At 38.2% G+C, this 23,784-nt stretch overlaps 1 protein-coding gene across 7 annotated transcripts in view; it reads left to right on the plus strand.

The window, feature by feature from the left end:
- The window catches only part of MBD5 (methyl-CpG binding domain protein 5), a 160,602-nt gene that overhangs the window by 95,507 nt on the left and 41,311 nt on the right, over nt 1-23,784 (plus strand). For 5 of the 7 annotated variants that reach the window (XM_080621834.1, XM_080621839.1, XM_080621836.1 and 2 more), the window contains 4 exons: nt 4,306-4,363; nt 13,565-14,246; nt 21,396-21,498; nt 22,157-22,337. In XM_080621834.1, the coding sequence (XP_080477960.1) occupies nt 14,134-14,246; nt 21,396-21,498; nt 22,157-22,337 (397 nt within the window). In that variant the 5' untranslated portion in view covers nt 4,306-4,363; nt 13,565-14,133. The remainder of the gene's footprint in view (nt 1-4,305; nt 4,364-13,564; nt 14,247-21,395; nt 21,499-22,156; nt 22,338-23,784) is intronic. The other 2 variants (XM_080621833.1, XM_080621835.1) reach the window with 2 other exon arrangements.

Raw genomic sequence — 23,784 nt, forward strand, 5'->3', positions numbered from 1 at the left:
AAGAAGGTTTTTAAACATGTCGGTGCATTCTCATTCTTATCGGTACTTTCTTCAGAGAAAATACAGAATTTGCTCTGATCACCTCTGAGCTGATATGTATAGTATTCCCACAGAATACTTGATGTACACAACTCATGTTTAATCTCTATTATTTAGAGAGCTGTCCTTTTCAGTAAAGAGAGCTAACAGAAGAGCCATCTTCTTTGGTAGGATGTTATGAAAATTTGGAAGATCTTTTGGTATTTTTTTCTTTGCGTTTGTAAATTGTACCTATGCAACCTAACGTTTTGGCTATATTTAGAAATATGTGTTTTTTCTGGCTTCCATTCTAAATTCCTGAGAGCAGGCTCTCAGGTTTCATGTCACTCCAACAAGGATGTTACTCTGTTGTAATTGAATTTGGGGAATCTGCATTGTGAACAGGTTCCAAGACAAGTGTCTGTAAGAAAACCTGGCTTATGAGATAATTGAATTGCTGAATTCTTTCTCCATAATATTGGATGAGAAGATATATGTGCTTGTATTACTGAGCACTCTGTAATGTTTCCTCTTGAAGTCAGCAAACCCAGTAGCTGATGATATCATGAGACAGTAATCACTGAGTGATACTGGTTGGAAGGGATACCTGGAAGTCACACAGGATGGCTGAGGTTGAAAGAGACCTCTGGAAGTCATCTTGTCCAGCCCTCCTGGTGAAGCACGGTTTACCTAGAGGAGGTTTCCCAAGATCATGTCCAGACAGTTTTTTAATATGTCCATGGATGGAGACTCTGCCACGTCTCCAGGCAACCTGTACCAGTGCTCTCTCATCCTCACAGTAAAAAAAGTGTTTCCTGATGTTCGCAGAAACTCCTGTGTTATCTGTGCCCATCACCTCTTGTCCTGTTACTGGACACTGCTGAGAAGAGCCTGACCCTCTGTTATTTGCACCCTTCTTTCAGGTATTCATATGCATTGAAAAGATCCTGCCAGATCCTTATTTTTCCTAATATTTCTTAACACTTTCCATGTTGCACATGTAACTGCTGCTCATCCGTTGACTGTGGATGTCAGAGGAGATTCTGGCTCCATCTTCTCCTTAACCACATGATAGCTAGATGAAGACAGCAGTAAGATCTCCCCTAACTTCTTTTCCTGAGCTTTGAATTAGATATTAGGAAGAAATTATTTCCTGTGAAGGTGGTGAGGCACTGGCCCTGAGAATTGGTGGCTGCCCCATCCCTGGAAGTGTCCAAGGCCAGGGTGGACAGAGCTTTGAGCAACCTGGTCCAAACCTTTTGACCAGTGGAACCTTTGGACTTGTGGAAGGTGTCCCTGCCTATTTCAGGGGGTTAGAACTAGATGGTTTTTAAGACCCTTCCAGCTCACTCTGTAGTTCTATGATTCTCCTTCCATAAGGAGAAATCCTTTAAATCCTTTAAAATGTCTCTTCGTTTGTGCACTTACGTTTTTCTTGAGGAAATTCATTAAAAATAATACCTTTTTCAGAAACTTAGGAGTTTCCAGTGCATGTTCCCTCTGTAAGAGGAAGACAATTGGACAGCTTAGTGAGGGTGGGAATCCCAAATCTCCATTCATAGAGCACTGGAAATTTTTATTGTCTGACACAAGACTTGGTATGTGTTCACTGTCAGTGAGACCTCAGGTAGAACATATTTTGCAGTACTGGATACTGCCCTTTAAAGAAGATTTGTATCAGCCAGAAGAAAGCAAAGCAGAGCAACAAGCTACTGACAGATTTAGAAAGCAGGACTGTTAAAGAACAGCTGAAAGGATTGGGTTTGTTTATTCTAGGAAAAAAGAGAACATTGTAGGATGAGCATAAGGCTTTAAAAAGATAAGAGGTTTTTATAAAAGCAATGGTGGCAGTTGCTCTGTTGATGTTTTTGTTGTTGTTGAATATTTTTTTTTTACTTTTTAAAAAGGCAAGTTCTGTTTGCCCTAAGGATTATTTAGGATAGATGTGAAGAGAAAAGAGTCCAAGCTTTTTTGTTTTACCTCATATCTGACTGCAAATATGGATGAAAGACTCTTATATTTTACCTCTGTCATGAAATCTATGATAGGAATTTTTAAAACTGCATAAAGAAGCAGCTTTCAGAGATGATCTTGGTAATTCTGAGCTTCCGCCACTGGCAGTGGGCTGAGTAGATTGTTCCTGAGATCCCTCTTCAGATCCTCAGTGTGTAATTCTGACAATTTACTTGTAGGATTAGCTTTATTTTGTTTCCTTACAAACTTCTTTCTATTACTGATAATATATTTCAGCTTAATGTATGTGGTATTTAAGGTCTTTACATGTGGGAGTTTTCATAACCAAAAAAATGAAACAGAGGACCTTTTTTTCTTCAGTAAAATGCTTTGAAATGCTGTTATTGCAAATGGAGTGAAATTCAGGTTCAGGAACCTTTGGAGGTTTGCCAGTGATTTTCTTAAATTCATGTTTCCGTTGAGATTGTAGGCTGAAGTGTAACATAAAAAATAAATACGTGCAAAACAAATATGGGAAGCTATCATACCTGTCTGTAGGTTGAATTCGTATTTCTTAGATTTTTCTGCCAAGACTTTAGGGCATTTTTCATGACACTAATGGCTTCAGTTAGTGGGGTTTTTGTGACAGAATATGTTTATGTTACTAAATGAATTCTTTTGATCTCACTTTAAATACATTGTGATGAAGAGCTGACTAGTTCTTTGCCTACATTTTTTCCAATAGCTCATTTTTTGGAGTATAGTTCCAGAACATGCTAACTATGTGTTACATCCCTACTGTCTGCATTTCCAGAGGGGGGTTTTCAAGCCTATTTGGAGAAAAAAGAACTGTTTGAGTTCTAAGTTAGTATCTGGCACGATACATTGTCCTTTGATTGGGATGAAGTAGTGTGTTTTCTAGGTTATTATCTTTTTTGGAGCTTTGTTCTTAAACTCTTGGATGTACTGCGTCCTTAAAGGGACACATGGTTTTAATTTCCGGGTGCTTGTGGTCCTTACTCTTATTTTTCTTTTCTCTGTTTTGATGAGCTAGTGGAATTCTGTGTACTTGTCAAGCTTGAATGTGATTCACCCTTTTGTTTAGTTCCTTCTGAAGAAAATCAAACCATTTTTGTCCGGTTTAGCCTATGTGCCGTCTCTTGCACGTGCGGTAAAATCTGGGTTTATAGCACATTAGGTGAGCAAAGCCATGGATACCTGGCAGGACAGAGTTGAGCATTGTTACCAGGCATCATCTTGCTTTACATTAAACCGAAGGATTTGGATGGTAGAACATCTCCAAGGAGACTATCACAACCCCTGTACTGAAGTTGAGATTAGAATGCTTTTCATTATCATAAAAACAAAGGTTTCCCTTTCCAGGAGCCAGACTGCAGTCTTCACAGTTTATTGGACAATGAAATTTATCCTTATTAAGGTGTCAGTGTGAATACATCTGATAATTACTATATAAAAATTCAACCTCAAAATACACAGACATGGTCATTTAGGTACTTTGCTCATTTTGGTAGGCTAAAAATACCTTGGTTTTCTTCAACGTAAATCTCTTGAGTGAATGGGATGGGACAGACACTCAGAAAAGAAGTTTTTCACTCAGAGCACAAAATCATCTTTGAAATTAGTGGTGTGTGTACAGTCAAGAACTTTGTTGCTGAAATACATTTTTAACTTTAGTAGGTTTTTTTTTAAGTAAGTTGTACATTAGCATTTTTTTTTAAATATTAGATTAGAACTGTGCTTGTCCTGTTTTATAGAAATGAAGTGTGTACAAAATACAAAGTGGAAACAGTTATTTCAGAGTTTCAAAGGAGGAATAATGTTCTAAGAAACCTCTTTGATTAAGTGTTTATAAATGTGAAGAAATAATTAAAAAGACTCTAGGGAGACCTCATTGCAGCCTTTCAGTTCTTGAAAGGGACCTATAAGAAAAATGGGGAAAGACATTTTAGCAGGGCCTATTGTGATAGGAAGAGGGGTAAAATGTTTTTAAACAAAGAGAGTACAGATTGAGGCTGGATTTGAGAAAAAATTCTTTACAGTGAGGGTGGTAAAATACTGGTTCAGGTTGCCCAGAGAGGTGGTGGATGCACCATCCATGGAGACATTCAAGACCAGGCTGGATGTGCTTCTGGGCAATCTGATCTAGTTGCAGATATCCCTGCTTCTTGCAGGGGGATTGGACTAGATGGCCTTTGGAAGACACTTCCAACCCGAACTATTCTATGATTCTGTAATTTAATATTGAAATCTTAACATCATAAGAGGGCTGTATCAACTGATTACTACTGTTTCAACTGATTCTTTATTTTTCAGCTTGGAATGAACAAGATGAAGATACCCACCTTCAATCTAACGCTTAATGAGGAAAAAGGTCAGGTTTTTTGTTGGTTGGTCAGTTGGGGTTTTTTTAATGCTATGCCCTCCTGTTAATTAGTATATTAAGAAGTACTTTGTAGTATTTTGTATGTGAATTACTTACTTCAGAGACCTTAAATAACAAACTAAATGTGATGTTTTAATATAAGGGTGAGAAAGAGTATTTTTAAATCAATCAATATATTCATATAACAGCTGACTCAGACCAGTGTAAGTAGAAGAAGCTATAGAAGGTTATGTATACAAACCTTCATAGAGATTCATTTAAAAATGATTAAACTTACAAGTAATGGACCTCTTGTGTATCAAGAAAAAATGTTTGTCATAATTTTCATGGAGTGAAAGCATTTGAAAGGATCAAAATCACTCACTTTTTTGTTTTATAAATGTCCTTAACTTCTGAGTCCTCTTTTAGAAAACAGAGGGAACTCTCTATCTCTTAAGTAAAACAGTGGGGCCAAATTCTCCAAGTACTTACGCATTCAATTAATGTATCACTCAAAGATAGTAAGTAATAACCTGCTAATGCCAGCGATTCATCTATCAAGCTGTACAGATTTGTAGCATACCACATTTCAGAAAGGCAGCCCAGGCTCTCAAACACTATTACCCTTATGCCAGATAAGGCTGCAGAGTTTTGCATTAATGTGTCTGAATAGCTGATTTTTATGCTATCATATTTTTTTTTAATATCTTAAGAGTATTTTCATTAGGGAAATTGCTGACTAGAGCTACATAATTCAGTAAACAATTTAAAAAATAGCACTTGGAGAAAAAATTCCATGTGTCTAAAAATAGTATGGTCATGTGACTTATTACTTTGGCACGAAAGTATAATTTACAGGTTTAATTTGCAGTCCTACTATGTGTCTGACATTCTCTTGCACAGAAATTCAGTTTGAATTATTCAGATTATTTAAATATTGCTGTGTCCTGAGCTTAAGGTGTCTAATACAAAGAAAGTTTATATAATTTATATAATTTTCAGGCCTTGGTTGGCATGGTTTAGTGTGGGGTGTCCCTGCCCATGGCAGGGGGGTTGGAACTAGATGATCTGAAGGTCCTTTCCAACCCTAACTATTCTATAATTCTATGATTCTATAGTTTATTGAGACCTCTGCATTTAATATATGGGAGTATGAGTTTCGTTTTTACCATTTATTTCTTAATTTTTGATATCACTGTGCATAGTTAATGGAGATCAGGGGCTAATCCAGTAATTGTTATGCCAGCAGCTTGGAGCCTTTCAGCATATTTCGAGCAATCTGACTTTTTTTACCTGCTTACATAAAATCTAATTGAGTTTTCATATTCAGGTTTTGAAATAGTTACAAAGTATTCTTTTCTTTTGAAAGTAACTTTTTTGTTATATTTCCCTAGTAACGGGTAAGTCGATAATGTAGGCATCTCTCAAGTAGAACTGAACACTTACAGATAGTTATTACATATATATTTTCTGCATGTATTTATTAAACGTTAAAAATATTCTGTTTCAGATGTTCCTGAAATTTATATTATCTTCATTATAAAACCATTATTAAACTGTATTTGATAATTCCAGATTTTTGGAAGCCTGAATTGAAATTGAAACAAGTGTGTTATTTGTTTATTCATGTGCTTGTATTTTTTGAAGTAATTTTAACTTTGGTCTTAAACTTTAATGTATTTATAGCCAAATCCTTTCGATTCTATGTTAATTATAACTTTATCACTGTTTTTCACAAATGTGTATATCTTCAGTGGTTGTTTTCTAATGAATCAGTGTGCTATGTTAGTGAGAGCAATCCCACTGTAACAAAGCAGATTTTTGTCTATTAATATCTTCTTCTGTTGTGGGAGTTTGGCTTCAAAGGTCTGAATTCTCTCTCTTGTAGGCAAAGATTGCCTTTTTTTTTTTTTTTTTGAACTTCCACGTTTAGCAGACATCTTTTTTTCCTGTCTTGGAGTCATGGTGACTTTCCCTCTTCTAGAGCTTGATAGTTCAAACAGGATGACAGTTAGTATAGAAAAGTTTCAGTGTTCTAACCATGTAAGATATGTGAGGCCACAGAGAATTAAGATATACACATGCTTTTTCCAAAATACTAAATTTTGAAAACACATTACATCAACAAAATCAAAACACATTAAGAGTTGTACCTTTCTTATGGAAAGATGAGTTTTGGAGGAGACAGAAATCCCTATTCAGATAAAACCTAAGGGAACTCAGAAAAAGTGGCCTTGTCAGTTGCAGAACTGATACGTACTGATGGTACATCATCGCTGTGTGATAGAGAAAGCAGAAAATAACAGAAGAAAAGCCGTGTAATTTCACATTGGAGAAAACCTAGTCCTTAAATCCTCAGCAAGGAACCTTGTTTTGCAGCTCTTCTCTGCTGCAGAATAGTTTACTTGTCTTGTTTCAAAGAATAAAAACAGAATCAGTTTCTGTAAGACTGTTGAAGCTTTTTGCCTGCAGATTGAAAGAAGACCATTGAAAATGGCTTTTGGCCATTAAAAAAACAACCAAACAAACAAAAAAACCCTCACAAAACACAGAAAACAAGAACATCCGAGTCCAGGATTGCTTTTCCTAGATTTGTAGGTAGCTGAAGATGGACATGGTTTATAAATTTGTTATTTTAGTATACAAGTTCACATAAAGTGACAATGGTTGTAATATTGTTTCTTCACTTTTATTAACATACAGCTTGATAATATTCCATTTCATAGTATTCCCTAGTAAAGGTTTTGATAATGGTGATGTGATTCTTACCTACAGAATAACTTGGTTGATTTAAATTGCATACCAGATGTTAATCTTGATGTAAAAAAAAAATAAAATAAATCTGAGTACTTACATTATTTTGAAAGAAAAGTAGGCCTTACACACACGCACACAGTTTTGACCCATTTCTCTTGTAAAGAAAAAACTTAATGTGGTGGAAGGCCTGAAAGAGCATTATGACTCTTCTGTATTCTTCAGTGGATTCTATCTGTTGTACTTATTAAATTCTTATTGAGTGATAGAGCTGAGGTTTTAAAAAGAAAATCCTTTTGTTTCCTGCCATCTTTTTTGACTGTCATGTAGCTCACTTTTGCTTTTTGTCAAAACTCTTTCAGAGATGCTGTGTGTATGGATACATGCACATGTGTACACAAAGGGAGTTCTTGAAAGGGTGTACTTTCTCTGTTCTTTTATTGGAAAGGGAAAACCTCAGTTGCTCCCAACTCCAGAGTTATGCAGATAGATGTGTTAAAAGGCAGTCATACCTTGAGGTTTCTGGGTTTTGAGGATACAGTGCACCTCAATGAACTCTTAATTTTTACCTGCACTATTAACATTGGTTGGAAGGATATCAGATGTAAAGTTACCACTTCTGATTATTTAACAGCATGCTACTCCAAAATGATGCAATGGAAGAGGTTGCTATTTTGTGCTTTTAATGATTATATAGAATCTGTGAACATAATCAAGTCCTTCTCAATGAGAATCTTGTCCTTATTGTTTTATTAGTGTAGATTCCTGAACAGTCAGTCTGAAGTGACTGCGTTGGTCGTATAGTTTGGCAGCATAGGAAATCAAATACTACAGGGTCCTGTACATCTGCAGACAGGTGAGCTAGGCTGGCTGAGCTGGGGCATGTCCAGTGGACTGCTGGTGACTGTCATTGGCTGTGGATACAGACACAGTTACAGAGGCCTGGACTCTTGAAGGGTTTTTTTACTATTTATAAGTGAATTCATCCAAATAGCTATCATTTTATAGACTGGTTAAATTGGGTGTCTTCCAATCCCAGAAAGTTCTATAGAATCAAAGGTAGTATATATTAGGAATATATAAGCCTTGCTATAGTACATTATAAAACTGTCCTTTATACAGTTAAAAATAATTCAGTACCAAAGGTAGTTGGGCTGGTATAAACTGATTTGGCACTAGGGCAATTTAAAATGTATTGTTTTAATTCAGTCATTCAGTGAAGATCAACTTTCTGGTTGTTGCAATGTATTCTTAATACTCTGTATTTACGAGTAACATAAAGATGTCTTTCTCAAACCAAAGGCCAGAGTATATAATGTATGTAGCTGTATTAGTGTCTTGGATAACAATACAATGAAATACAGTTGAAAGAAGAAAGGTTTCCTTTATACTTCAGGCACATTTGTTTGTTGAATCACTCACCTAAAAATAGGGCTTTATAAAGTGTTCAATACCAATCTAATTAGTCAAGAGAATGCTTCTTTTCAAAATCGAAAAGCATTCCCCAAAAGTGATGCAACATTTGTATCTCATTAGATGATACAGGAGAATCCTAACTAATTGCTTTGATAGACTTTAGCAGATTAATAATGTGCAAGCGATAACTAAATGAAAACTCATTTTAAGTCTGTGTGGTTTAAAAATAATGCTGTTTAAGACACTAAGTCTTCCTGTTATTTTTGAAACCCCAAGACCATGAAGGTGTTTCTGTTTCTGAATGCATTTTGTAGGTTTTTCTGTGATAGAAAGGAAAGCCTGGAAAATGAGATTTCAGATGGTATCTATAAGCAGTGTTTCATGTACGTTTTACTTTATACCCAAAATCTAGTCATTCCTTAAGTAAGCACTGGGTTTGTACATCAGAGAGGTATACGTTGATTGTAGACCTCTTAAGTAGCCTTTGCAATACATGTAATTGTTAGGCATACTTTGAAATCCATGTCAGGAGAAAGTAATGGAGCATCTTTGTCAGAATTTGTCTTAGCTGGCTTTACATCCACTTATTAATAAAATAAATGTTATATTGGTATTCATATCATATGATAGAACTGAATCCATACTATTAGTATCTCATTTAAGTTTCTTTTGACTTTGCACCAAGTTTTCTATTTCACCACTTGACTAAAAAATTGTTAAACATTAAGAGCTGACTGTGCAAAGAGGCTTCCTAAAACTCAGTATTTCAAAAAGTGAGACAGTTGCATTAAGAATTGAAAACATACTTTCAGCATATGAAAATTAAGGAGAAATGGGGGGAGGGTTTGAGGGAAACAATTCAGTGTAGTTTTGCATAGTTCTCCAATGAAATATTTTTAAGCATATTGTAATGAAACTGAACTGCAAAACAAATCTAAACGGCATGTCTTGGCACACAGAAAAAAAGAAGTAATTGATTTAGATGTGGAAAGTTGTGTTACTTGTGGTGAGATAACCTGAGTTGTCTGGAGTTGTTAGGGGATAACAGAGAAGAGGTATTTATTACATGGGTTGATGAAAATCAGGCATTTGGACAGAATCCAATGTCCAGAATACTTTGAATTTTATCCAAAATCCAAACACATTCTATCCCAATCCAAAGTATTTCAGATAGAATACATTGATGGAGAAGGGTAAAATGGTACATCAAGAGATGAGATTTTTCTGCAATCCAGTTGGAAGGTTCTGGACTGGTAGGAAATTTAGAGTCATAGTCAAATGGATACTCTGAATGTCAGAGTATTCACAGTCAGGCTGATCCCTACTGGGATTTAAATGTCTTTTTGATCACAGAACACTTTGCCAAACCTAATAGGCAGTGCCACTGTCCCCTCCAGTTGTCCCTTTAAACTTACAGCTTCACATCTACACTGCCATATCATATAAAACATATTGTAAAACAAGCCTATGCCAGGACTAAGGTGAGAAAGACCCAGACCCAGCCTGGTTTAGATAACTCATCCTGGTTTTCACTGCTACCTTCCTTAGATCCTTTTTTTTGTTTGCCTGACAACCAGTTATTGGGAAATGCAAAGGGTGGCTGTCCTTTGATGAATTGGATTTGAGAGGGTTTAACTCTTGAAGAGACAGGTACTATGTTTAATTTTTCTGTGGTGTTACACAAAATAAAATAGCAACTTTGCACTTGTAGTTTAGTGAAGGATTTCAGTACTAGACCTTCACTGGCAAACTCTTACTTCTGCCATTAATGCCAGATAGAAAAGTGCAATGGTTAGCAGATGTAGTGGGTATTTTATTGCCTGCAGTTTGTGGAAGTCTGAAAATCTGCACAGAATCGTGCTGGGGTTTGGTCAAAAAATCTCACTTCTGTGAGTGTGTTTCTATACAACATGACTAGTTACACACCGATTACCTATGTACTTCTACATGGCTAGTTACACACTGATTAGCCATGTACAAAGAGGCTTCCAGGAAGTCTTAGCCCTCCTTTACGTGATTCATTGCACACAGGCACATTGGTGTATCCTCGCAGACTGCAGCTTGCATATGAGCACAGTAAATTACAAGATAAATAGTCAAACGTCAATAATGTGAATAGTCTAGTACACTATTTCTGTTTAGGGTGAGTGTGATATTTGAGGTATTTTTGTACCTGGGGAAAAATGGAAAATGGATCATCATACCTGTGCTCTGATTCATTCTCATTTTTGACATCGCTCAAATCCTTTGTTAGTTTACAATTCCTTAGTCTCTAGTCCTCCTAAAGAAAAAGTAATCCACTCTGATGAGACCCCACCTGCAGTACTGTGTCCAGCTCTGGGACCCCCGACATAAGGACATGGACCTGTTGGAGTGAGTCCAGAGGAGTCCATGAAGATGCTCCGGGGGACAGAGCAGCTCTCATATGGAGACAGGCTGAGAGAGCTGCTCTTGTTCAGCCTGGAGAAGAGAGGGCTCTGGGGAGACCTTAGAGCAGCTTCCATTGCCTAAAGGGGCCAAAAAAAAGCTGGAGAGGAACTTTTTACAAGGGCATATAGAGACTTGACAAGAAGGAATGGCTTTAAACTGACAGAGGCGAGATTTAGATTAGATATTAGGAGGAAGTTCTTCCCTGTGAGGGTGGTGAGGCACTGGCACAGGTTGCCCAGAGAAGCTGTGGCTGCCTCATCCCTGGCAGTGTTCAAGGCGAGGTTGGACGGGGCTTTGAGCAACCTGGTCTGGTGGAAGGTGTCTCTGCCTGTAACAGGGAGGTTGGTATTCGATGGTCTTTAAGGTCCCTTCCAACCCAAACCATTTTGTGACTTTTTTTCCAATTCACTGTACTGAGTAAATATGTTTAAGTATCTCCCAAAGAAGAAGCAGTTCATTGGATTATTTTGCTTCTTTTAGTACTAGTTCAAGCTATATGCAGTATAGAAAAATGGTTTATCTTGATCAGATGATGAGTATTATGGTTGTGATGGAATGGGACGTTAGCTGAGGCAAGACATTGCAGAACCAGGAAAAATACAAGGTTACTTCAAAGCATCTCTCTTGCTCTTTTGCAAAAAAAGAAATTGATGTCTGTTATTTTCTTGTAATGGATCCAGTGCAATTGCTCTAAATAGCAACATGAGCCACAGCAAGACTAGGCTAAGAGGTGAGCAACACTTTCCATGTGCTTCCGGCATTTTAAATATGTATTTTCTGATTCTGATTTTACTGTATTACAAAAGGTTAATTCTCTTTAAAAATATTAGGGAAATTATATGCCTGTTTCAGCCTTACACAAGACCTACAATAAAAGTACCAGTGCAGCATTCAGCAATAATGCTGAAACTTGAAGGTAAATTCTGCCTTAGTTTTGATGAAGCATCATCTGCTACATTCTTAATCAGGATAAAACCGATCAAATGCCAGAACTTCCACACTGAAAACCTGCTAGAGTCCTGAACTGTTGCCAAGTGCTCTCCAAATCCTGTTTCTGTGCACCAGGTTTAGAGATTAAAGGGTAGATTGTTTTCATAGGAGAGAGAGAGCAAGGTGCATTCACTGTAACCATTGCTGGTTGGTACTTGGTCACCTCACCACTGTCAGTGTGCAAGATCTCATCATTGTTTCCTTATGCCTTCCTTGATTTTGGCTGGCCATGGGTTACATCCTGTTGGAGTGCTCTGGAATGCAGCAAAGTTGAAACACATCCTTGCAAAACAGTGCCAGGCTGTTCTAGAAGGCTTTCTCCTGCAGAAAATCACACTCATTCTGAAAATTGCACTCTGTTCTTTAGATTTCAGTGCCTTAAGACAAAGAGGGTATGTCCACCCAGCTCCTTTCTAGTCCACACCCTTGTAAATACCATGGCCATTTATTTTTTTTTCTTTATGGAGCATTTTGAACTTGACATTTCTAAGTAACACATCTAAAGAGGACGTACTGCATAAGTGTACCTAAGGAAATACTTTTGAGGACTATATTTATGCCTCTGTCGTCTTCCTTTAGTGGCCTTGAAGGAAGGATCTGTTGTGACTGTTAAATATAGATGTAATGTCTTGTTGGTACTGTTGCTGCAGAAATGTTTTAAGATCCTACGTATTTATGTTCCATCTCTACCTCAAGAAACCTTTTCTTATTAAAATCAGTCAGTTCTGTAGTAACACTATGTTTTAAAATATTAGCATAACATTAGTGTTAGGAATAAGGCAGAATTGACATGAGATTCCAAATAAAACTTGTTAACGTTGTTACTACGGTAGTCATCAGTGCCATCTTACTTTTGAGTTCTAGGGTTTGTTTTATTTTTTTCTGCGGTATTTACTATTTGAATTGCGTATTCCATGTCTGTCTCGCCTTAATAAAATGTCCCACCTCAAGAGTTAAGTCTCACCTGGTAAACTTCAAAAACTATTTTGGGGGGACACCACACTTCACATCATTCTGAACTTCTTTCATGAAGATTTGCTTGTTCTGTATCATCATATGAGGGGAATTATTACTTATGATATTAAGATTGCTTCACAGGTATTCTGAGAGCAGTGTATTGATGCTGGCTTTTCCCTTCTTATTATACAATTTTTGGTAAGATGATTAATTTAGTCTAAATGCAGGGATTTCCCATTTTATAGATATTACCAACCCTAGAACTATCTCGCTTCACATTAAATTCGTTCAGCTTTATAAACAAATTTTAAAGGGCATTAATTGAGCTAGTCATCTGTTGATAATTCTGAACAGAAGCATATGTAAAACTATTCAGTTAAAAGATACATCCTTTTAATTCACCCGAACTGTACATTAACTATTTAGTAACAGTTGCACTGTCATAGCTTTTAAGATGTTGCTCTGTTGCATCCACATATAAAAAGAATATGCTAGCAGGATTTTATTCACCCTAAGCCTTATTTTGATAGTTCCATTGACATTTAAAGTTTTAATTCTAAGCTCTTTAAAGGGATGCAGCTGTATACATCTTCCTGAGTTACTGAACTGGGCTGAAAGACTTCAGAAAATGGCTCATGTGTTTTCTGTATCTGTATTTTTCAGGCTATTTTATTGGAGCCAGGGAATCATGAAAGAAACTCAAGAAGACAACTTGGATAATGAATGGAAGATAAAAAGAAAGCAAAAAGAATGTGGCATATAAAGGGTATAATACCTGGAGGTATTAGATCTGACTCATATTTATAAAAATGAGACAAGCTTTCACAAAAAACAAGTTATCTTAGACAGTCATCAAGCTTGGAGCCATGCTGTTGAACTAGAAATTCTCCTTTTCCCCATTTTCCTTTCTGACAGGTAACAAAGGATTGGTGAATTATGATTTTCCCAAGTTGGAAGCACTAATTTTTATCTATATAGTTCATCCTTATGAATATATAAGGAGTTAAGCATTGCATATTTAATGTGGATTATAATGGAAAACTGACTCATTAACAAAAATGGCCACTTTTAAGGACTTGGTTTCAAGCTGAGCTGGAGCCTCCCAATGCACTTTGTACAGTTTGGGGAAAGGTGTACTGAATGGCCTTCTTTGGGGGGCCATGATGATATGTAGTAAAAGGATATCATCTTACTGTTGATATCTTTGAAGACTCATAAACAGAAACAGAAAAATGAATGGTGGAAAGGAGTGTGACGGAGGGGACACGGATGGAGGGCCACCAGCAGTGCAAGTTCCCGTTGGTTGGCAGCGACGGGTGGACCAAAGTGGAGTGCTCTATATCAGGTAAGGTTATCTGAGGTGATTACTGGTTTTGTTTTCATTGTAGTTTTGCCAGAACATGTGGTGAATCAGTCAGTCAGCTCATCTTTTGTACTCACAAACTTTAGGGCTTGTTCTTTTTGAAGTGCGAGATCGTTTTTTCTGCTGATATTAGTGGAGTCCACTTTATGTCAGTTGTGCCATTTGCATGCCCTTAACGTAGTCTGAAATCTAATATTGCTAGGTCTTGAAAATTTGATCATAATATATATTTTGCTTTAGGCATGAATAGTTCTTTATTACTTACTTTTGTCATACAGGTTTTAAAGCTAAGCAGTAGCAGATTTAACCTTACTTAACATCTTTATTATTCAAACCATTTGCAATGAAACTAACCAGAGTTTTAGTTATATGCCACATTTGAGATGTTAAGAAATCTCTGCTGTCTTTTGCCAATTCTCAGATGCACAGGCATTGCGTTTTCCGTGCACCAGCATGGGCTTTTTGTAAAAGGCTTTGCTGGTCGAATTCAACACCATGATCAGACATGCAAACAGTTCATGAGTGATAAGGCAGAGTGAGACTGTCTTCTGTCAGAAGCAAGCCTTCAGCTCAGTTTATGCAGTGCCATGCAGCTTTATCCTGAGAGTCTGTAGCTCTTCCATAAGTCTTTTCTGGGTTCATCTTCCAGGTCTCCATTATATTTTTGTGTTTTACTTACTCTCTTTTGAAAGGAAATTAAAGTGGTGCAACTCCTTAGTAGCTGCAGAAAATATCGGGTTTTATATGCCCTGTAAAGATCCTTTGTCCAGTAACACTGACATTCTCCAGTAAGACTTACTTCTGTGGGTTCCCCGCATTTTTCGTGTAGGAAAGACAAGAACACAAGCCTAAATCCAAAGTTTAAAGTATCCTATTTAAACAAATAATCGTATTTGTTTAGCTTATTGGATTTTTGTTTATTTTTTGAGTGTTTGCTAGCTTATTGGATTTTTTTTTTTTTCCTTCTCCCTGGAATAGTCACAAAGAAATGCATTGAAATTACTATTAAATTAATGTGTTCAGAAAAACAGACTATAAATTAAATGTTATTGGAAAAAAGATCAAAGTTAACTTTAACAAAATATGGGTACATCAGGTTTACATCACAGAATTCTAAATGATTATCAGTTATTTGCTTAATCTTATTCCACTAGTCTGTGATTAAAATAACCACTTATTCACATTTTATGTATTAGCAATACAAAATTCTTTAATGAGTCAAAGCATACTCCAATTTTACACTAAACTACCATAAAAGACCAAATGCATTCCAGTGTTTCTTGTTTATATTCTTAATTAGCAGAATCAAACAAAATCCATGTCAGTGATATGAATGTCAACGATAAATCGCCTTCCCCTTGTATTTCTCATTACAGCTATAATTTACTGGGCCACTGCCTTAGTTAAAAATCAGTGAGAAAGACAAAGTTGTTGGTAGGTTGATTTTTTTCCCCTATCATCTACATATGCAGGCGTCAAGACACATAATGCTTTGGTATTTTTATATGCCTGATGATCCTACCTGCTTTTGAACTTCATTTTCTGCAGCTGTAAGAAGCAGGCCACAAAGCTTGTGCTGCTTCTTCAAGCATGTGTCTTAAATGTTTATAAATTAGTAAATGTTGGTATAATTCTGACAGTTACTTGCTTTTCTATCTTTTTTTTCTTAATATGTTTTCTTTCTTCAGGGAGACTTTCTTAATATTTCTGTTCTGAATTGCCTTACACAAAACACTTGTTTTATTCTTGTTGATACTATAAAGTTTACTAGCTACTTTTTTGAGCTTGGGAAAGCTGGTATATCTGTCCTCTTCCCAGGTTTTGCCCATATTTTTTTTTTTTTCTCTTTAATCCAATGGTTAATTTTCTGATTGCCCTCTGTAAGACCTTCTGATTAAGAAAAGTTGTTTATCATGATCCACAACTCTTACATTCTTGTTTGGTGGAAGTCATATGGTACGATATATTAGCTGGAATGGATGGAAGTCAAATAGTCTAACCTCCTGCTTGACATGGAGCACCCGCAGCACTTGATCAGGTCAGCGCTTTATAAGGAAAGATTGGTTTCACCAGCTGCATCTTCACAGATTGAGTTTCCACTGCCTCTCTTCGTAACCTGCTCCAGTGCTGCTCTGCTTTCTGAAGGAACAGCCACCCTGAAAATATGCACGGCATTTATTGAGAGAATGAAAGGCCAAACAATATTGACTCAAAAGCTGTCCAAGGGAAAATTAGTGTATCTATTAAGATCTGATGTGATTTAACTAGAATAGATGATCCCAGCTGAATAAGGACTCCTTCTAGTTATTCTTCCTTCCAAGTGCAAGGTCCTACCCCTGGGTCGGAGCAATCCCAGGCACAGCTACAGGTTGGGCAGAGAAGAGATTCAGAGCAGCCCTGTGGACAAGGACTTGGGGGTGTTGGTTGATGAGAAAATGAACATGAGCCAGCTTCAGTGTGCACTCGCAGCCCAGAAAGCCAACCATATCCTGGGCTGCATCAAAAGGAGCGTGACCAGCAGGTCCAGGAAGGTGATCCTGCCCCTCTACTCTGCTCTCGTGAGACCTCACTTGGAGTATTGTGTGCAGTTCTGGTGTCCTCAACATAAACAGGACATGGAACTGTTGGAACAAGTCCAGAGGAGGGCCATGAGGATGATCACGGGACTGAAGCACCTCCCGTATGAAGATACGCTGAGAAAGTTGGGGCTGTTCAGTGTGGGGAAGAGAAGGCTGCGTGGAGACCTCAGAGCAGTCTTCCAGTATCTGAAGGGGGCCTACAAGGATGCTGGGGAGGGACTGTTCATCAGGAACTGTAGTGACAGGACAAGGGGTAACGGGTTCAAACTTAAACAGGGGAAGTTTAGATTGGATATAAGGAAGAAATTCTTTACTGTTAGGGTGGTGAGGCACTGGAATGAGTTGCCCAGGGAGGTTGTGAATGCTCCAGCCCTGGCAGTGTTCAAGGTTGGAGAGAGCCTTGGGTTGCATGGTTTAGTGTGAGGTGTCCCTGCCCATGGCAGGGTGTTGGAACTAGATGATCTGAAGGTCCTTTCCAACCCTAACTATTCTATGATTCTATAAAGTGTCCACGGTTTTCTATCAACTGTCAACAATTGCTCTGGAGTAAACCCATTAATTAACCAGGTTTTATTACCTGATAAAAGCACTGAGTCTCAGTGATTTTCTAGGTAAAACAGTGCTACTGCCTTAAAAGTAGCACCTAAATGTTTTCTTCAGCTTACTGTTCATGAAGGCATCAGTGGAATAAACTGAGGAAAGCACTTTAATAAAGGGAACAGATATCTCAACTGTCAGTAACAGATCAAAATATATTTTATCATTTGCTCTTCCTTGGTTTTTTGGGAGGCCTAAAACTTCTGGATTACCTAAGCACTGAAAAAAGCTGGTATTTTCTTACATGGGAAGCTGTGGATTATGCCTTGCAGTATAGGAGCGTGAGGAAATTTATGCACACAGAAGATACTTTGCTATTAAACAGGTCTGTCCAGGAAAAAGGCCTTTTTAAAATTTTGTTGATTCTTGCAAAAAAATAACCATGCATATATGCATGGCTTTAAACTGAAAGAAAGTAGATTTAGATGAGATATTAGGAAAAAATTCTTCCCTGTGAGGGCGGTGAGGCACTGGCACAGGCTGCCGAAAGAAGCTGTGACTGCTCCATCCCTGCCAGTGTTCAAGGACAGGTTTGAGCAACCTGGTCTAATGGAAGGTGTCCCTGCCCGTGGCAGGGATTGGAACTAGAATGATCTTTAAGGTCCTGTCCAACCCAAACCTTTCTATGGTATATGTGCAGTAGAAGTGCTGAATCCCACATGCCACAAATTCAGTGGACTGTTCTGCGCTTTTCTGGTAAGGGTCAATATCCCAACCTTCCTTTCCACCCACTGATGTTCAGTGCACTGGTTGTGTGCCTATGCAAACCACACACCAAGGAAGGATATTTAAAATTGCTTTACTCTAGGATTAGGGAGGTGCAAAATGAACTCTTGATGATATAGCTTTATTCTTGCTGCTCAGTTGTCGTGTTTCACCAATGCAAATAGAATGCCATCCTGACTCCAGAGCATAGAATCATAGAATCATAGAACAGTTAGGGTTAGAAAGGACCTTCAGATCATCTAGTTCCAACACCCCTGCCATGGGCAGGGACACCTCACACTAAACCATGCCACCCAAGGCCTCATCCAACCTGGCCTTCTGCACCACCAAGGATGGAGCACTCACAACCTCCCTGGACAACCCATTCCAGTGCCTCACACCCTCACAGTAAAGAATTTCTTCCTTTTATCCAATCTAAACTTCCCCTGTTTAAGTTTGAACTCGTTACCCTTTGTCCTGTCCCTACAGTCCCTAATGAATAGTCCCTCCCCAGCATCCTTGTAGGCCCCCTTCAGGTACTGGAAGACTGCTCTGAGGTCTCCACGCAGCCTTCTCTTCCCCACACTGAACAGCCCCAACTTTCTCAGCGTATCTTCATACGGGAGGTGCTTCAGTCCCGTGATCATCCTCATGGCCCTCCTCTGGACTTGTTCCAACAGTTCCATGTCCTGTTTATGTTGAGGACACCAGAACTGCACACAATACTCCAAAGTGAGGTCTCACGAGAGCAGAGTAGAGGGGCAGGATCACCTTCCTGGACCTGCTGGTCACGCTCCTTTTGATGCAGCCCAGGATATGGTTGGCTTTCTGGGCTGCGAGTGCACACTGAAGCTGGCTCATGTTCATTTTCTCATCAACCAACACCCCCAAGTCCTTGTCCACAGGGCTGCTCTGAATCTCTTCTCTGCCCAACCTGTAGCTGTGCCTGGGATTGCTCTGACCCAGGTGTAGGACCTTGCACTTGGCATGGTTAAACTTCATAAGGTTGGCATCAGCCCACCTCACAAGCGTGTCGAGGTCCCTCTGGATGGCATCCCTTCCCTCCAGTGTATCAACCGAGCCACACAGCTTGGTGTCATCGGCAAACTTGCTGAGGGCACACTCAATCCCACTGTCCATGTCACCGACAAAGATGTTGAGCAAGACCAGTCCCAACACCGATCCCTGAGGGACACCACTCGTTACTGGTCTCCAGCTGGACACTGAGCCATTGACCACAACTCTTTGCGTGTGGCCATCCAGCCAGTTCTTTATCCACCGAGTGGTCCACCCATCAAATTGATGTCATAGAATCATAGAATAGTTAGGGTTGGAAAGGACCTTAAGATCATCTAGTTCCAGCCCCCCTGCCATGTCTCTCCAATTTAGAGACAAGGATGTCATGTGGGACAGTGTCGAACGCTTTGCACAAGTCTAGGTAGATGATGTCAACTGCTCTGCCCCTGTCCATCAGCTTCGTAGCCCCATCATATTCCCAGGGACAGCTTTTAACATGAGTTTTTAAGTGTCACAGAATGTCTGTAATGATTTTGCACGTAGGTGGGATAGTGTAGAGTAAATGCCAATCTGAGTTTCTCCCATGGGAAGCTGTTGCATCTTTAAGTGTGGACTGTGCGTGGGGTGAGCAGTTGCTCCTGCGTGTATAGTCGGGGCACGCTGGGAAAGTCCAGAGTGGTCAGCCAGCACTGGAAATGCATACCTGTAGAGAACAAGTGACACTCACTGATTTAAAATACGATAATGGTAGCATCGTGGTTTAACCTGTTTATAGCTGAAATGAAGATACAGAAAAATAAAAAGTAATTTCCCTCTGCTTACCAAGTATTTCAGCTTAAGACTGGGAAGGTGACCTTCTGACCTATTGCTTCGTATCTGTACCATTATTTTTAGATTGCTCTTTTATTGTAGAATCATAGAATGGTTTGGGGTGGAAAGTACCTAAAAGACCATCCAGTTCCAGCCCCCCTGCCACTGTCAGGAACACCTTCCACTGGACCAGGTTGCTCAAAGCCTCATTCAGCCTGGCCTTATCTTGCTTAGCCACGTAACTGTCACTGTTACTCAGTGACCTGAGCAGTTCTTTCTGAGATAACTATTTCAGGTCAAGTCAGGCAAATAAATTACTTATTTAAACTGTTATCATAACTTTAAATGTCACTTGCAGATGTTGCTTTACGTGTTATTTAGTTCTTGCGCAGAATTAAGTGTTTATACGTTTGGGTTTAAGAAAGAAAGTTCATCATAGTTTGGAGTTCTGACTCTTTTTTTGTGATCCAAACCATTCCACTGAAGTTGGTTTTGTTAAAATAAGGGCTGTTTACGGCTGCCATTAAGAACCAGTGTTTCAGCTGTCCTCATAAGTTACTGTATTCTTTCTCTGATAAACAGCTTAGATGGCCAAGTAATAAAGAGCAATCTGGAAGTTAGAGGCTTGTGACATGAGAACTTTATCTTCTTATGAATTAGAGATTTTACTGTAACAGAATTTCCAGTGTCCTATTTTTGGATGTGGAGATAATGATTTTTTGGTGGGAGTTAGCGAAATCCAAGTGCAGTTTATCAGAAACTCACTGGTCTGCCTTCTTGGTATAATATTTCTCACTTTCAGTGAGAGGGTTGAAATTTTAGCTGAATGAAATCAACTGTTTATGCAACTAAGAGACACGACCACAACAGTTTTTGTTACTGTGGCCCCTTTGCTGTATGTGTTTTCTCATACTTGCAACACACTTCTGTGTTGTTTTCTTTCTTTTTAAATGAGGTCACAGTTCTAAAAAATACAGCTGAGTGTCATGCCTGCATGGGGCTGCAGTGATGTGGTAGAAGGGAAGGAGGTCCATGGGGACTGCACTCTGCATGTGTTACACTTAATAGGAAAGAGGAGGGAGAAAAATAATCTCTTAGTGTAGTTAAGCAGTAGTTAAGGCTTTCAGCCAGGGCTTTAATGTGCATATTAAATATCAATAATATGAGTTTCTTTCTTTTTTCTGCATTTGCTGTGTTTTTCTATAGTAAAATCTTCCTTAAAATGTGGTTTCGGGAGCTGGTTTTGATAAGTATCATCTTAGTTCCTGACTAAAAGCAAGAAGTACTATAAAAAAAAACAAACAAACAAAAAAAAAATCTCAGCTGTGTTATCATAACCACTCTGTATGTGAGCTGTTAGGGTGGTAAGTAGAAGTCATGATATATCAAATAGCTTGTATTCATCCTTTCTGTTCCTTTACAGTCCCAGTGGGTCTTTATTATCCTGCTTGGAGCAGGTGAAGACTTACTTACTAACTGATGGAACATGCAAGTGTGGCCTAGAATGTCCTCTCGTTCTTCCCAAGGTAAAGAAAAACATCATTATGGATCTCTGTACTATAGTCCTTATGAACTATGTCAGCTGATGTGCTATGCCATGCTAGTCATTGTTAGGATCATATATATGAAATGAGATAAATGGTATATACCCAAAGATTTGCCATAAAATTTACCAAAAATTAATCTGCTCTCTTTTTCCCTCATGGAAAACATCTGACTCAGGTTTTATGGTGTTTGAAGATTTTACTATTAAACTGGAAACCTACTGTCAGCAGCATCATGTTAACGTGGGAGAATCAGGATGAAACACTGGTTTATGTGATAGCTTCAGTATCAGCTTCGTCATTTTATATTCTATATACAAATTGAAACTTTTCTTCTTAATCACAGGGCAATCTCAAATATGCATGGTCCTATCTCTTTTTCCTCCATACTCTTTATACTGAGGAGTGTTAAAGTTCTCCTGCTAGATGACAACTTCCATGGCTCTTACTGATTATGTTCACATTTTATTTATAAACTTGAAATGTGCTATGGAAGTATCTCTTGGGCAGTGTAAGAGCAGTCAGATAGCTCTACAGAACTGTGGCAAATATAATTCTATGTAAAATTTTTGGTTTAGGTATATTTGGTGAGTTTGCTACCTCTAATGACTATTTTAAACCTTGGAATTTTTGCTCTCAGGTCTTTAATTTTGATCCTGGAGCTGCTGTGAAGCAAAGAACTGCTGAAGATGTTAAAGCGGATGAAGATGTCACCAAACTATGCATACATAAAAGGAAAATTATTGCTGTGGCTACACTTCATAAAAGCATGGAAGCACCACATCCTTCACTAGTTCTAACTAGTCCTGGTGGTGGAACAAGTAAGTAAAACCATGCAGGATCATTTAATTACTTGATTTTAAATATATGTAATTACTATGCAGAACCACCCCCAGAAGTCTAATGTATCTATGAGGGAAATAGTAAACAGATTCATGTTAAAAATTGAGGTAGTAATTAGAGGGACATAGGTGGTTAGAAAATGAGTCTAAAAAGCAGGTCAGCACAGACTTAAGAGCATGATTTTCTTGGAAAACGTATCAGATTGTTCTAGACAAAGAAAATACATTAGCTCTCATCTTTTGGAACTGTAGTAATATTTCTGATATTCTGTCACATGGGAAATTAGAGAAGCAGAATAAAGTGATTATAAAGGGATTAGAATGTGGCTAAGGACTTGACTAAATGGGATATTGTATTGCAAGGCAGAATATACAGTAAGAGAAGATCTCCACTGTAATTTCTGAAGGATTATTTGGGGGGACCAACCTGGATTAGCATCTTAATGATCTATATCAACAAAAAATGAGGCAATTTGTTGATGGGTGAAGTTGACAGGTATTGGCAAAACAAGAGAAGATCAAAACGTGTTGAAAACCTGGGGGATCATAGAGACAGTGAAAAGAAAAGATATAGCAACAAATCTTGTTAAGTGTGAGGTCATTCACCTGGGGACCAGTGAAAAAAGCTGTTAGCTGTAAATTATTGAGAAAGAAGACCTAGGTATAGTAGCTGATCAAAGATGTCTGTGAGCAGTACCAGATGGCAGTATAGTGCAAATCAATGTGACTCAAGGAGAAGTACAAATACTGTTGTATCGGTACTGCCTTCCTGCACTGCTGTTCCCGCTAGCGGCACTCAAGCTGAAATAGAGCAGAGCTTTGCTCTTAGTGAACTGCAAAGCCAGTTTATGGAACTCATCTAAAAGTATTTAGCTTGTTCAGCCTGGCAAAATGGTGGCTGAAAGGAGATGTGATTGCTGTCAATAAAGGCATCAGGAGAATCACTGCAGAAATAAAGCTCCTTAAGCTGAAGGACAAAGTTAGCACTGAAAGAAATAGCTACAAAACCAGAGTTGCATAGAAGCTTCAACTGAAAATTAGGTACTTTGTAAGGATTACAAGAAAAGGTTCTGAAGTAGTCTTACAAATCCAAATGCTTAAGACAAAGGGGTGAAGGTTACTTTTAAGACAGAGCTTGGAAAGTTTATGGTTATATACTCTGATACACACCACTTCTGGGAAATGGCCCTTGGTAATCTGACAGTTCTTTTGTGCCCCTATATTGCTGTAGGAATAGCTGGCTAATTGCTAACCACTTTGTAGCTTGACTTCAAAGTGGAAAATTTTAAGAGCATAAAAATAAATAATATATTTCAGATAAAGAGACAATGCTAAGAAACCATTGCTGCTTGTAGTACTGATGTGCTCTTGTGTTTTCAAATTGCTATTTTTTATTTTAAAGCTGTGTTTACATTGTTTTTTGCAG

The sequence above is a fragment of the Psittacula echo genome, assembly GCF_963264785.1.
Source record: "Psittacula echo genome assembly, chromosome: 6".
Lineage (NCBI taxonomy): Eukaryota > Metazoa > Chordata > Aves > Psittaciformes > Psittacidae > Psittacula > Psittacula echo.